Raw genomic sequence first — 15,440 nt, forward strand, 5'->3', positions numbered from 1 at the left:
CGTATGTTTTAATGTGAGGGTCACACATGTTTTTTTTTTCTTTCTGATGCATGACACAAATAGGATGTTTCTTTTTAATTTAGTCCTATTTTTGGAAGCCTATAATCATCTCAACTACTCCCCTAAACATCCTAAGGTTTGCTATCTGCTTCTGTCCACACACAGCAGCCTGTATTTTATTAAATGGATTGACCAGAGTTACTACAGTTGTCTTTGCCAGAACATGCAGAAGTTAAGGCACCCACTAGGGCACAAGTCAGAATTTTTAAAAACTTCTCCATGTAATCGAGTCTCTTAATTATGGCACATTGACTTATTCATCATAGGGCGTAACTTCTGGTGTATAGTCTACTTTGTGTCTGCAGCTTTATAAACTCGAGCACAAAGTTGTCAAAGAACGTGAGTGAGAACCCAGATCCACTCTGAGTCAGTTAAGAGTTTCCAACAATCCTGAAAACCCTAGAGACAACCCAGTGTGAAATGGTGTGAACTGTCTGCACCTTCCTTCCAGGATGCAGAGATGCCAGCTCCTCCTCTGCTCCCCTTCCCACTTTTTAACTGGAGACGGCTGCACTTTCCTTTAAACACACACATACTTTACTCTTCTTTTCCTCGGGTTTTCTGAACCTTTCAAATTATGATAAACATTTTTAAGCCGGAAATTTATCCTTTGTACAATAAAACATATTTAGCAAGTTTTTAAAATGAGGGTGACGCGTGGGACTATTTAAAAAGCGACCTTTCCCCCTTATGAGTGAAGTGGCTCTGTAAACAGAAATCCAGATCCCCTGCCCAGGGTGTGGCCGCCCTCTGCGCCTGCACAGGAGATCGATTCATACCAGCAAAACCGGAAAAATCACAACTGAAGGCAACCGTGGAAGCTGCGAGAGCCAAGAGCAGGACGTAAAGGAGTCGGGTTTTCTACTAGGTGAGTCACAGGAAACACTCCTGCCACAGTCTGGAGGCCCAGCTCCCCCATCGAGAGGGAATGTAGGTCAAACTCCTCTCCTAGGGACTCAACGCAGAAGCTGAAGTTCCTAGGAGAGCAGAGAGGCTGGCACAGAAACTACCCAGCTGCAGTCCCTCCCCTTGGCCCTCGGGCACCAGCCTGGCCTGCCTCAGTTTCCACAGACCATGGTCTAGCTCCTTTTCTATTCTCGACTGGGGTACCTCATGCATTCTTATTAGGGTTCATGGGGATGAAGTTTGGTTTATGTATTAGGAACTATCAGCTCACCCAGCTCAGTTGACACGGGGGACCCAGTAGCAATCTCACCAATCTTCGCCACTCCATCGTAGTAGGCTTTTCCTGCCAGGATCATAGCTAGACATGGAAGGTGAAACACAAAATCATCACTTAGACAAGGAAGGAGGAAGCTGGGGGTTGGGGGGAAGACCTATTCATGGGGGAGTCTCATGGGATCCTCAGCTCGGGCCAGCCCCAGGGAACCTTCAGCATCTGGTGCAAGACGTCCAGAGAAGGTCCTGCCTATTCCTGAAGCCAGTCTCAGAGTGGATGTGTCCCTGACACTGAGGGCTGGGAACACATCCTCTCCAGCAAAGAATCTTTTCCAAACTGGTTATTCTACAGCACTACATGTCTGCAACATGTTAGTTAGAAGGACTTGTGTGAGGTGAGGCCTAGGAACTTGGTCCTTCAATGGTATATTTACTTTTTCTATTGAAAAAGACATTCTGAATCACAACCAACCAACATACTATATTTGTGGCCAGGGGGAAAAATCCATGAAATATATTATCATTCCGAAAACAATAGAATTGCCTGAAAAATAACTGAATGCTTTACTTTTCTTTTTTTTCCTTTTGGGCAAAGACAGGAAAATTTTTATTGCTATATAAGCTGGGTTCTAATTATCTTAAAAATATTTCTCCCTTCAAACTGATGCTGAAGACTAAATTATAACCACATGCCCTCCTTTGGCAAATTACTTATTCTTTCTGAAACAAAGGTTGCTCGTCCATGAAATGCCCTGAAATGTGAGCAGTGGATGAAAAACAGTAGCTCCTAGTGCCAACTGCTTCTTTCTCTTTGCAAGCTGGGTCTGAGGGGCTTGAAGGTGTACCATAAACAAATTTTTCAAAAGACCTAGTTAGTATGGTTTATGGAGAAAATCATTCATTTTACTCATACATAGAAATCAGTTTCTCCTGGAACTTTGGAGACCAGAGGATTTTGGAGCTAAAAAAGCCCTCAGGAATCCCCTTGTCCAGTTGCTTCCTTTCACCGACAGAAAAACCAGAGGCCACAATGGCTTATACAGTGCTGTGGCCCAATGTATAATGGGTGCTGTTCTAACAACGTGGATTTTAAAAGGCAAGCATAAAAAAGGTGTGTGTATGTGGGGGGCACAGAATTAATTCATGTACAGGTCCAAATAAAGGTATTGGAAGTGAAAAGAGTAGTATTTTTCTGGAAAATTAATCTATTGTAGCATTTATTATAGAATTAAAAATTTATAGAAGTTATGGCTTTTACTATATATGTAGTATGTATACAAGTTTAGGGCATGTAATGCTATGCTATACTATTATTTTATAAGGCTAGGAGTAACCTTAAAGTGTAATTATGAAAAGAACAATAGCAATTAGCATTTATAAGGACTTTTCAAGCCATTACTTAATCTGGTGACAATGTTAAGACGTGGGTTGGTAATGTTATCGGCTGGGTTCACTGAAGGATTGGAGATATTTTTGGGGCGTGCCCAAGGTCAATAGTGAGTCAGTGGCAGGGTACACAGCTCCAGCTAGGACACTTCACTTCCTTGGTTCTAAATTATGGTGCTTTTTGTGGTCTCAGAACTGAAGAAAAAGGGACACCACCTAAAAACAAGGTGTGTAGCCAATAAACTGTCAAGTTAATATATGTAATATCTTAGTATTAAGATTTTAAATTGTTAAGTTCTGATAAAGTGAAAAGCAAATTAGTGGGAGAATGGCATGCAGGATTACACAATATTTAAACAAAATTTTTGGTTTGTATCCACACATTAAAGTGAAATTTTTCATTAACTGTTGTTGACTTCCGTTTAAAACCATGTAACCTTCTCAGTCTTGTAAAATCTTTTGCTATTATGATAAAAAGCTGAATTAACTTAAAAATTATACAGTTTAGCCAAAATGACAAAATATTTTCATAATTTTACCCGCCTTTGTGAACACATTAAGGTATTTTCTACTACTTGTTGTTTTAAGAAATGAAGCATTTTAGTTCTATTTCGGTGATTGGCCAACTACTTAATCAATCTAGATTAATCTACATACTTCTACCTGACAAGTTTTCCTTAAAATATGGTTTCATTGGGTTACTGTTATGCTGAAAAGCCTTCAGTGGCCTCTTACTGCCCACAGTTATAAGCCCTGGAGCTCATGGTAGGTTTTCACAGTAACGACCTTCCGTGAATCACTCCTCCCAGAATTCCCAGCCTATGGGGTCCCCTACTACACTGACAGGTGGCTTGGCCATGTGACTTGCTTTGGCCAATGGGCTAACAGCAAGTATGACTCCCACAGGGGCTTGTTCTCTTGGGACACCACTGATATGGTATGAGGACCCAGTCTGGCCTCCTTGAAGGGGAAAGACCCCATAGGGACAGAGTGCACCCAGCCCCCAGCCCAGGTCCCAGTTGATCGAAGCTTCAGGAGTGAGCCCCAGGGGTCCAGAGAACAGGCTGCTTTTATAGGAGAAATAATAAGCTACATTGTCTTAAGCCACCAAGTTTGCTGGTACAGCAAGAGATGGCTGACACTGCATTCCAGTGCATGTGCTATCCGACCCCACCCATCCTGTTCCCCACCAGCATCTTACCTGGGCCAGCGTGGACCCCAGGTTTTGGCTTAGTTGCTGTTTTTTCTGCCCGAGGCAGTGACTACATGCAGAAGCCCAGCATCTGTCAGTTAGCCAGCTCCTGCAGGCCTCCTGCCTGCTCATCCACACTGACCCCGCTGCTCAAATTCCTGTGACACTGGTCTATACTTCGCTCTCAGCCATTCACATGTTGCCCTGTGTTCTAACTGTTGACTGAACATCTGGCAGCCTCAACTATCCTCCAAATTCTTACCAAGGACTTTACTAATTTATCTGAATTTCTCATTGGCTTCAGCAAAGTACAACCAGATGGCCTGTATAAATTCTGGGAATACTTTATAAAGTACAGAATACTCCCCTGGAGGTGTTAAAGTGATAAGAGACCTTTGGGGAGAAGCCTTGTTAGCAGGAGGCTGAGCTGTGGGCAGCTCACTGACTCACCTTGTAAAACTCTGCCTCAGAGAGGCAGCTCATGCTAGAAAGAAAAGAAAAACACTGCAGGTCACAGTGATTTACTTCACAAGGACGTCTAAAGCAATGACTTTGTGGCCTTGACGAAGCAATCATTGAGGCAGTCAGCAGTGCAAGGCTCTGGCTCTCTGGATGAAGGGGACACAGATGTCACTGATACTGCTGGAGGGGAGAGAGGGAAATCCCACACCACTGCGCTTCCTGACACTGAAAGTGCAGAAAGCATCAGGCAAGAAAACACAGAGATGCAGAAGAAAGTAAATGAGCAGTTTATTGTTCCAGTGACTACAACAACAGTGCTCCTAATTACCCCAAGTCCACAGTCCAGCAAGCACCCCCTTTCTTGGGATGTACTCATGCTGAGCTTGAGGACACAGGTTTGTCTCCAAATATCAACAGGGAGGAACCAAAAGTGGGGTGTGGCGAGAGAGAGACAGAGAGATAAGTAAATGACACGAAACTTGATCCAAAGCCGCCTTCAAATCTAAAACTGTGGGAAACTAACTTTTCTACTTATGTTAGTTGGTGGTCTTAGTGAGCCAAGGTAGAGGGTGAAACTGGGGTCTGAATATTTTGGGGGTGACACTTGCTGTACGGGGAGAATTGTCCTGACCATGTTAGAATTTGGTGACTGTTAGCATTTTAAGTTTTTGAGGTGATCACTAACGCATTATAACAACATTCACTCGTTAATAGGGAAACATATGTATAGAGGTATATCAGCTTCCTCCACAGAAACTTCTTCAAACTAGCAACAAAAACCTGAGGCAATACTCAATACCAACACTCAAATTCATTTTAAATGAAGCACTTATTTTGAAATGAGAATCTAAGTCCAACCTTTAATTTAGATGTTTTCCCATTCACGCTAAAAATATTATTTCTCATGTTACTATCAAAAGTGATACACCCCCCAAAAAAGATTTAAAAAAAGTGATACATCTAAAGACAAGAAATTCTTCTATATAAATAAAAGGAGACTAATTCCTGTGCTGCAGGATGTTAACATGTAAGTATTTTAAGAACACATTTTATACATATTTGTTATTGGTTTACAAAGAATTTGGTTAAAAAAATAGAAAAAATGTTTAAAGCAATGATATAAAATAATGAGCTGTGTCAAAGAAAAGATGGTTTGTTAGTTAAAATACATTACATATAGTAGCCTATCATTCAATTGACTCATTGCACATACACTAATATTGTGTACTATCACTGCAAAGTTCTGTGGATTAACTGTAAGTAACTTCTACCATTTAAAGATTTTAAAAAATTCAATATTAAGCATTTAAAAATAATCATTTACTGAATGGCTTTTGTATGTACTGCATCAACTTAGAAATGCAGGAAGACTTACCATTAACAGCTTTTTCATAATTTTTTCCTAGGTTTATTAAATTTCGTAGCCCAGGATTGAATTGTTCCATAACATTCTGACAAACAAATAAACAAAACACACAAATTAATAAAATAAGCAGTAGACCAAGTAATCTTTAGATTTTTGTCCCTGTGTGACCTAAGATACCTACATATGCTGAACAGTACAGTCCACAAAGTAATGAATGCTGATTTAAAAATCAGGAAGAACACATTTCCTTACCTGATGGAACAGGAGTGCTCGCTTGTGGCAAGGTGTATGTAACCCTGCCAGTTTTCCAGTTGCCCAAGGGACTGCCTAGAACCTACTATAAATGGAACAAGCAAGCAGCAGACATTCAGGTCTCACTACACCCCACGGGGACTGTGGGCCCAGAGGCTAACCACACTCTCTTGGGTTAAGTAGATCGTTAATGGTTGTCATGCTACTGTTGAGAAACAGGTGTGCATGACCAGCTATCTGAACTTAATTATAAGGGCAATGTTCTGGCTGTCAATAGAATAGAAATTTTCAAGAGATTTTGTTTTTACCCTGCCTAATTCCTGGGGGGGGGGGGGAGGTGGAGATAGGGTGGTTGCTGATGGCCTAGGACACAGGCTTGGCTGGAACCTTCTTTCTAGGTGGCCCCTGGCACTTGTTTCTAGTGATTGGTTTACTCACTAAAGACCCGTGCAGTAGCTACTGTGTGCCAGGCCTCGTGCGCACAGCTAGGATGAGAAGACATGGCTCCCTCATGGGTTTCGTGATGCAGTATCCACGGTTTTCACTTTAAAATGTGTCATTCCTCTATCAGTATATTATATATGTAGCGACAGATGCTGTGACAAGTAGATGTGCAATTAATTAGAATGTTGGTCTAAATTTAAAATACCCTGTATATGAAGTATAGACAACAAATCACTCCTATGATGCTCTGACTTCATGGCTCAGAAAACATGGTGATCGTATGCATTTGTTCCACTGATGAACAATGAGCTTCATGATATTAATCATTCCAAATAGATCAAGTCCCATTCCCCCCTCCCCAAATGTGTACTGTTTATAGACGACTAGATGATAAAAAGAATGAAAAACTACCCAATATCCAAAGGGGCAGATACTGTACACATGTACCCTTCAGAATAAAAAGGTTCTCCTTTATGAATTACGAGACAGAACATGACAACTTTTGTTTCTATCAAACAGTGATGAAGGCTTTGATAAAGGCTTATAGTGAAAAACAACCCACGCCTCAACCTTTCCACATCCCTGGTCTTGCTCCCAAGAGCACTTTCAACTAAGCTATTATTCTTATATTTACTGCCATGGTTTTGAATATTCTTGATTTCTCAGTTTTGGACAGTAGCTCCAGACTTCCTACTACCATATATAAGGACTGAGCTCTCCACACCACCCACTTTCCCTTTCCAATCCTTCCTACACAATTAAATGGCATTTTCCTGATAAATCAGCAGTCAGTGTTTGCTATAACTTTGTAAATATTCGTCACTACAATGCAAGCAATGTACTAAGGATTACATTTCCTTTCTTGGTAAAAGCCTTTTTGTTTTTCCTGGGATTAATAATTGTCTCATCCACCCTTGCTTAGTTTTCTATGTATCTACCTTAAATTTTTCCACATGCTTCATCAGACCTAGCAGAGGTCTATCAATATTATTTTTCAAGTGAATAAAATTGTCAGCTTATCTTCCACTCCATTTTTTCCTCCAGAATGTCCTTCAAGGACTTTCCGTCCTTTTGCTCAGTCTGGCCTGACTGTTCCCAGTCTGCCACACTGTTGCCCTAGCGTGGCCTTTCTGGTGGCCTGCCTCAGAGCTCTCATTAGCTGGATCCACATCTTCCTCTCTCTCTTTCTTTCTTTCAGATGGAGTCTCACTCTGTTGCCCTGAAAAGAGTGCTGTGGCGTCAGCTTAGCTCACTGCAAACTCCAACTCCTGGGCTCAAGCGATCCTCCTACCTCAGCCTCCTGAATAGCTGGGCCTACAGGTGTGCACCACCACGCCCGACTAATTTTTTCTATTTTTAGTAGAGATGGGGTCTCGCTCTTACTCAAGCTGGTCTCAAACTCCTGACCTCAAGCGATCCTCCTGCCTTGGCCTCCCAGAGTGCTAGGATTATAGGTGGGAGCCACCATGCCCGGCCCTCTTTCTTCTTTTGCTGGAGAGCACTCTACAAAAATGCTCTAAGAAATGATGCATGAGAGGTAAATCAGAGTCCCCTTGTGTCTGAAATTACCTTTACTTTGACATTTGTTATTTTGTTATATTGACAAATGATATTTTGCTGAGTAGAGCATAATAGATCAAAGCTATTTTCCTTAGAATTTTTAAGATATTGCTCCACTGTCATTGGCATCTAGTTGAGTTGTTGAGAAGTCAGTTATCAGTTCCTCTGTACGTGCTTTTTTCTTTTTAGCTTATTTCTGGAAGCCTCTTTATCCCTGTGTTCCAAAGTTGCATAATGGCCTGTCTCATCAGTATGGGTATTTTTTCATTTATTTTACTGGACACTCAGTGGGGCCCTATTCATGTGAAAAAATTATGTCTTTCAGGTCTGAAAAACATTCCTGTTTTATCTCTGTGCATTCTTTCTGGAACTCTGATGAGCATTTTACATACCCTGGATTTACTCTCTAATCCTCTTATCTTTTTTATTTTCTACTTTCTTTTTATTCTGCATCTCTGATAGAGATCTTCAACTTTATGTTCTAATTCTACTATTTAAAAAAATTTGATATAATTTAAAAAAATTTTATTTGTATAAATTTATGGGGTACAAGGGTAATTTTGTCACATTGTTATACTGCATAGTGGTGAAGTTAGGGCTTTTAGTATATCTATCACTGGAGTAGTATACATTGTACCCATCATATTTTTAATTTTTTTTTTTTTTTTTTTTAAGAGACAGGGTCTTGCTTTGTCACTGAAGCAGTGGTCTGGTGGTGCGATCACAGCTTACTACAGCCTTGAACTCCTGAGCTCAAGTGATCCTCCTGCCTCAGCCTTGTGAGTAGCTGGACTACAGGTATACAGCACCCCATCTGGCTAATTTTCTAAACTTTTGATAGAGATGGGCTCTTGCTGTGTTGCCCAGGCTGGTCTTGGACTTCTGGCCTCAAGTGATCCCCCTGCCTCAGCCTCCTAAAGCTCTGGAATTACAGGCGTGAGCCACCAAGCCCGGCCCCCATTATATTTTTAATTTCTATGAGTGCTTTCAAGTTTCTTGATTGCTTCATTTTATTATAAAAGCATCTTCCTACTCTTGTTTTATGGATGCAATATCTCCTATCTGAATAAAATAACTGTAGTTTTTTGGTGTTTCATTCCAGTTCCCACATTATCTCCGGATTACTTCTCATTGTTTGATATCCTTCTGTCTTTCATGTTGGAGGCTCTCCTCAAATGTCTGGTGACCGCTGATGGTCAGTTCATATCTAGAGCCCTGTGTGCTGGCTGGAGGCTGTGGGTATGTACACAGGGTAGCTGCTGACTAGGAGGCTTTATTCAGAGTGGCTGCAGGACTGCATGACAGTAACCAGAGGCCCCTGGGTTTCTCCAGAGAAGTTTCTAATTTTCTACCACTGGGTGGAGGGGAGAGCCGACCATCAGGTGGGCAGCTTCTTCCTTCGAAAAGGGGGCTGGGAATCTATACTTTAGAGGTAATTTTCACTGAATTCTTCTGTTTTCAGCTCTGAGTTTTACCTCCTCCATGCCTGGCCACTGTTTCCTATTCTAGAACTCCTTGGATTCAACATACCCTCAAGGCTGAACCTCTGGTCTGCCAAGCAGAGGGAAGTACTGGTAGTAGTGGCTGGAGCAGGAAAGGGAACCCAGGAGTCCAACCGCCTGGCACACTAGACTCCTATTCCAGCCCTGTGTGCCTCCCCCATCCCCACCTTCTGTGGACCTGGTTTCTCAGCCTTTGGGGTCCCCTGGGGTGAATGGCTCAGCTCTCATCAGTTCTCCTCTCTGTAGGTTCTGCTAAATCAGTGGCCACTCCTCTGCCCATTATCTGTTATCCAGAATTTCTTTTCTAGGCCTTTTGTCAACTGATGTTTCCCTTTCAGGTCTCTTTGCACTACAGATTTACAGTTTTTGTTTTTAAGTACTTTGCCATCATTTTAATGTGTTCTCAAAAGGAAGAAAAAAAACCACACGAGGTGAATCTGCCTCGTCCAACTGGAAGTCTGCTCACCTTGTATGACTGCAGGCAGTCAGCAGCTTTGAGCCTATTCACAACCAGTAGCCAAGAAGCTCCAAAGCCAGCCAACTCCCCCATTGTCCTCTCTGCAAGATGGCAAAGTCTCAGTGCTTGACTACTGGGTACCTACAGCCACAGCTGCTACTTCTGTCATCTCTTCGCAATTCCTTTGTCTTGGGGTTTTATTTTTTTAAGCTTTTTATTTTGAAATAGTTTAAGACTCATAAGAAGTTATAAAAATAATACAGAGAGTTCCCATGTATGCCTCGTCCAATGATACCTTCTATAACCATGCAACCTCTTTGGAGCCACACCCTCCCCACCAGTCCTAACCTCTGAGCTCAATCTATAATTCCGCCATTGTGAGAATGTTATATAAATGGAATCACACAGTATATGACTTTTTGAGATTGGCTTTTTCACTCAACACAATGCCCTTTAGAGATTTATCCAAGTTATTGGGTTTATCAATGATTTATTCCACGGTATGGATGTATTCACAGTTTGTTTATCCACTTACTTATTGAAGCACATTTGGGCTGTTTCCAGTTTTTGGCTATTCTAAATAAAACTGATATGAACAATCATGTTCAGGTTGCTGTGTGAACATAAGTTTTTCCATCTTTAGGATAAATACCTAGGAGTTCACCTGCAGTGTCACATGGTAGTATATGTTTAACTTTATAAGAAACTGCCAGACTTTTTTCCAGAGTACCATTTTACATTCCCAAGAGCAATCTAGGAGATTTAAATAATTTTTAAAATCTAATAATCTCATTAGAAAATGGCTGCTTTCTAATAAAGATAGAACTATCTGAAAGATATATTTTTATAAATTCTTATAACATTTTTATGAGGCTAAGTGTAGACAGTAAAAACATATAATAGAACTAATACAGAGGTAACCCTGTTCCAAAGTGTATAAGCAGTCACAGAAAGAAGTCCAGATCTGTTCTTTAACATATTCCTTATCCAAATAAAGGGAAAGTACAATTTGATTTCCTGATATAATCCTTAAAATGTACAATATAATTCTAACATTTAAAAATACCAAAGGATAAGGAACTAATGAGAACTTCCAAAGTTAACACCAAATACAAATCACCATCCAGATGATTCTACTGGGGGAAAAAACAGTTTAACTAAAACTTGAGACTATAATCAGCTTCAGAGAAAATAATACAAGAGTTTTTAAGCTTAAAAAGTTAAATATATACTTCAATTCTTTATTACTGTATTTAGGTTCCATTACCGAAAATTTTCCCCTAGAAATTTTGGCTTCTTTAAACTGTGGAAAATACATTTCTATATTGGCTGTTGGCCATTAATCTAGTTATTTTAGCTGAAGTACATGTTATTTTTAAACCCAGGAACAAAAAAGCAATGCTGTCTGTATTCTGCAATCTGTGAAATCTGATAGTAGTAGAGGATGCACTCGTGAATTGAATGGGTCCCATGTTTTCTGGGAGGGCAGTATTTGAGTCAAAGTTCAGTGCAGTGGTACGGCTTGTGAAGATTAATTGTTAAACAGCCTACAATTTTGAGAGTCACCAGCAGTAATGAACTAATCTGTTTTAAATTAAGTTTGGCACTAAGAACTAAGGCTTAAGATACCAAGTGTATATCTTAACAAAGTGAATAGGAAAGATATAAATGGGCCAAGAAGCACTATCTTGTTAAAAAAAAAAAACAAAAACAAAAAAAAAAAACTTAGCATATATTGAACTACTTACTGCCTGGCAAGGAGGATAATTTGCCAAACCGGTTTCTACCAGAATGAGTTTCATTTCCATCCAGAGAAGAATATGAATAGCTATGGTTACAAAATAAATTTTAGGCTGATGGATTGGCAATATCACTGTTCTACCTATGCTGAGTCATGTATGAAGAGGGATTGGTTCTACTGCAAAAGCTTAGCAGTATTGGAAAATTAGTGGTTAGCTATTCTAAATAAAATGTAGGGGAGCAGGCCCCCTGGAATCTACAGGTACTTTTCATCAGATTTCTAGCTGGTCTGTTCACCTGATGCATTTCTCCTGCCTCTGTAGAGTTACAGATCATATTATGAATTATAAATAATTATGAAAAATGAATTATGCAATCTTATGGTTTTAACTTCTTTAACATTTGAACTTTCTCATTGTTGAAAAATTACCAATATGGAACTGTGTATAAATTAACTGTTTATAACTAATCTATAATTAATAAAGCATAACTTAATGCAATTATGAGTAACCAAATAAACTGAGCTGACTTTAAATTTATAAGAATTAGTTTCTCTTTAAGTTTGCTTTTCCAGTTCTCTACATGACCAAGGACAAATCGTTGATATTTCAGTGCTTTGTTTTTCTTAGTTACAAATGTGAGTAATTACACCAAATAAGCTTTAAAAGTGATGTAAGAATCTCTAAGTAAATATGGAGTTCTATGACTTGATTCAGGTAATATACGTATCCTTTAAATTTTATATATTATTTTATTCTGCACAATCTCATACAAATTAACCCAGCAATGATACAAATGCTCAGCTAATCAAGGCACATCCTAATGCCATGTGGCAAGAATATCTGTAACAAGGGTTAACTGAGGATACTTCTAGATAGATTTTATTTGTAGAAAATCTTGCTTCCTTCTTCCTTGAATGTTGGAAGCTGCTGTTCCTGGACTAATATCACCAATACTTGATTACCTCCTCTCCCTTTAGGGAAAGTATTAGTAAGCAAATTTGGCAAAGGAACAGCTGCCTGTGGGCTAACAGATGGTCACTAGAGTCATGCTGTTCACACCCACCATGAATGTGGAACACAAGCCAAGGAAAATTAGACAACTGAGATGTTCTTGTGCAAAGTATTAAGCTAGATCAGAAATACTCATTCAAATACGTGTATATAAACACATAAAAATGCTTCCTGTCAATCAAATATGAATAATGTTTTGGTTCCCTGTGAGTCTGTATTAATACATATTAGCTATCAACTTGCATTATCTATAATTTGTAACATGCCATCACAGTAGCACTAGGCCAGTGAGGTGTGGGGAATGTGGCATGAAAAAAACTTTGGCCTTGAATCCTTGGACAAATCACATCACTGCCTCTCTGATCTAGTCCTCTCTGAAATGGGGATAATGATCATTTTGAACTCACAAGGGGTATGAGGGTTCAATGAGACAACCTACCATCATGGAGTACTTATTATGTGCTCTTCAAAGCATTTGACACTCAACACACACTGAACCAATTGTAGTACTTAATGTTGTAACAGAAAAGCTCTAAAATATTAGTTAACTCTTCAAGGAGATGAACATTCTTGTTTACACAGACACCTCTAGGAACCCCTGCTACCTCTCTGTGATATGAAAATAAATGGCGTCAGCTTTCCTAACTCACAGTGTCAGTATCAGGATGACGGAGATAGTGAATAAAAAACCTCTAAAGAAGGGTATAGTACAAAGGAAATTGAGATGTTATTATCTGCTTTATTCAGTTAGGAACATTTATTTTACTATTTTTTTCCCATTTGAGATACATTTTAACATTTATGGAGTGCTACTATGTTTCTTGCTCTAAGATTTTAGGTGGATAGTCTCATTTGATCCTAATGTCTTGGTTTCTATTATCCCCATTTTACAGATAAGACACTGAAGCTTTGAGATGTTAACTTTTAAAACCTTGCTAAAGGTCTCACAGGCAGCAAGGAGTCGTCAGGCCCTGGCAGTTTCTCTAGTAACCTTTGCACTCCCCCTACTCCCAACCTCAACCAGGCCTCAATAGTTCCTTCAAAGGTATAGTGAAATAAAGTGAGATGAAAATGCTTTTATGATGTCAGAGCACTATTTTAGTGTGAGAAATGATGGGATTCTCTGCAGCATTTTTCTTTTTAGAGGCTTTCTTGTAATCTTACTCCTGATTTTTGGTGAATGTAATTAATCTTCCAATAGCATTACAATACAGACCAGTTCTACCTGGGCGAACAAATATTTCTGACTCTCCTCCCCATTTCTTTCCCTTAAGAAAACAAAAAGGAGAAAGAAAAAGAAGAATCCACAACAACCTGTAGTCCCCATAAGAATTACTAACAGCTAACACTGTCATAATGGTTCCCTTTGCTGAAAAGGCACTAAAACACTACAGATAAAACCACAGCATGTCTTAACCACCCCATTTAAATCTCACATATCCCTTTTTTTCTCGAGGAGGAGCCAAGGTTTAAGGCTGCTGTTAAGTTTCTAACCCATGTTTTATACTTTTACACACATATAAATTTAGTAATGATTGATATAGAATTTTGCTTTGTGACTGGAAATTACATCTTACTCTTTTTCTTCAGTGTTATGCTTCTGAGACCTGCCCACCCTGATACAAACCGGCTGAGTTTCTTCCTATTCATAATAACTTCTCCGTGGTATCCCATTGTGATGGTTAGTTTTAGGTGTCCACGTGGCTAGTTACAGTTCCCAGTTAGTCAATTAAACACCAGGTGTTGCTATGAAGGTATTCTGTAGATACAGTCAACATCTACAATCAGTTGACCTTAAGTAAAAGGGATTATTCTCAAAAAGCTGGGTGGGAGGGTGCCATCTAATCAGTTGAAAGGCCTTAATTAAGAATAAACTGAAGTTATCCTGAGGAAGAAGATATTCCACTTAAGGGCTGCAGTGCAAGTGCCTGCATTCATGCAAGCCAATTTCTTGAAATACATATATATATTATCAGTATATATGTATAGGTGTATGTATATACATTTTTACCCATCACATAAATAGATTGCATTTTTACCCATCTATTCCCAACTGAATGGCCCTTTGATGGCTTACAAGCTTCTGCTATTACCAACTACATGTAAAGGAACTGTATACACAGGTAAGAATTTACCCAGAAATAGAATTTCTGTGACATAAGCTAGGTGACAGATTTTTCAATTTTATTAGACATTGCCAAATTTGAAGAAAGTGGCTGTGGCAATTTACACTCCCATAACTACTGCATGAAAGTACTGTTTTGCCACATCTTCACTAACGCTTGGTATTGTCTTACTTTTTGCCTGTATGATAGGAGAAAAACAGTACCTTTTTAAAAGTACCATAAACTGTTTCCCTTGTCAGCATTAAAAAAGTATGACTGAAAATATCTAAGCAGGGGGAAAGAAAAAATGAAAGGTAGTTTCCTGGTAGGTTGTAACCTAATGGTTTTATCCTCTGTTCTCATGTTGATCAGTGACTTTTGTCCTTTTAACAATAGGGTAGGAAGGCACATGGAGAGCCTGGGCACTGCCTACAGGCTGAGTTGTAGACTCCACTGGATTTGGGCTGTGGCCACCCTCCCCTGCCCCCAGGCACTGTGCTCCAGGCACACTGGCCTGCAGGCTGCTCTCTGAACAGTCCAAACCCATTCCCACCAGGAACTTTGCACTTGCTCCTGCCAGAAGGCTCTAGTTCTGGATACCTTTCCCACAAACCTCTCCTTCCTCCACTTGAATGAATGGTGGCAATTCCAGTCCTCCTCTCCCTGCCTCTCTTCTGGAGTTTCTCTTTCTACAATGTGCTTATCACTGACTCACATGATAT

At 39.8% G+C, this 15,440-nt stretch overlaps 1 protein-coding gene across 1 annotated transcript in view; it reads right to left on the bottom strand.

The window, feature by feature from the left end:
* The window catches only part of BAIAP2L1 (BAR/IMD domain containing adaptor protein 2 like 1), an 86,787-nt gene that overhangs the window by 57,323 nt on the left and 14,024 nt on the right, over positions 1 to 15,440 (bottom strand). The window contains exons 2-3 of the mRNA XM_045541323.1: positions 5,655 to 5,730; positions 1,238 to 1,324 (exon numbers count right to left, since the gene is read on the bottom strand). Coding sequence (XP_045397279.1) covers positions 1,238 to 1,324; positions 5,655 to 5,730 — 163 coding nt within the window. The remainder of the gene's footprint in view (positions 1 to 1,237; positions 1,325 to 5,654; positions 5,731 to 15,440) is intronic.

Source organism: Lemur catta, chromosome 2 (assembly GCF_020740605.2).
Source record: "Lemur catta isolate mLemCat1 chromosome 2, mLemCat1.pri, whole genome shotgun sequence".
Classification (NCBI taxonomy): Eukaryota; Metazoa; Chordata; class Mammalia; order Primates; family Lemuridae; genus Lemur; species Lemur catta.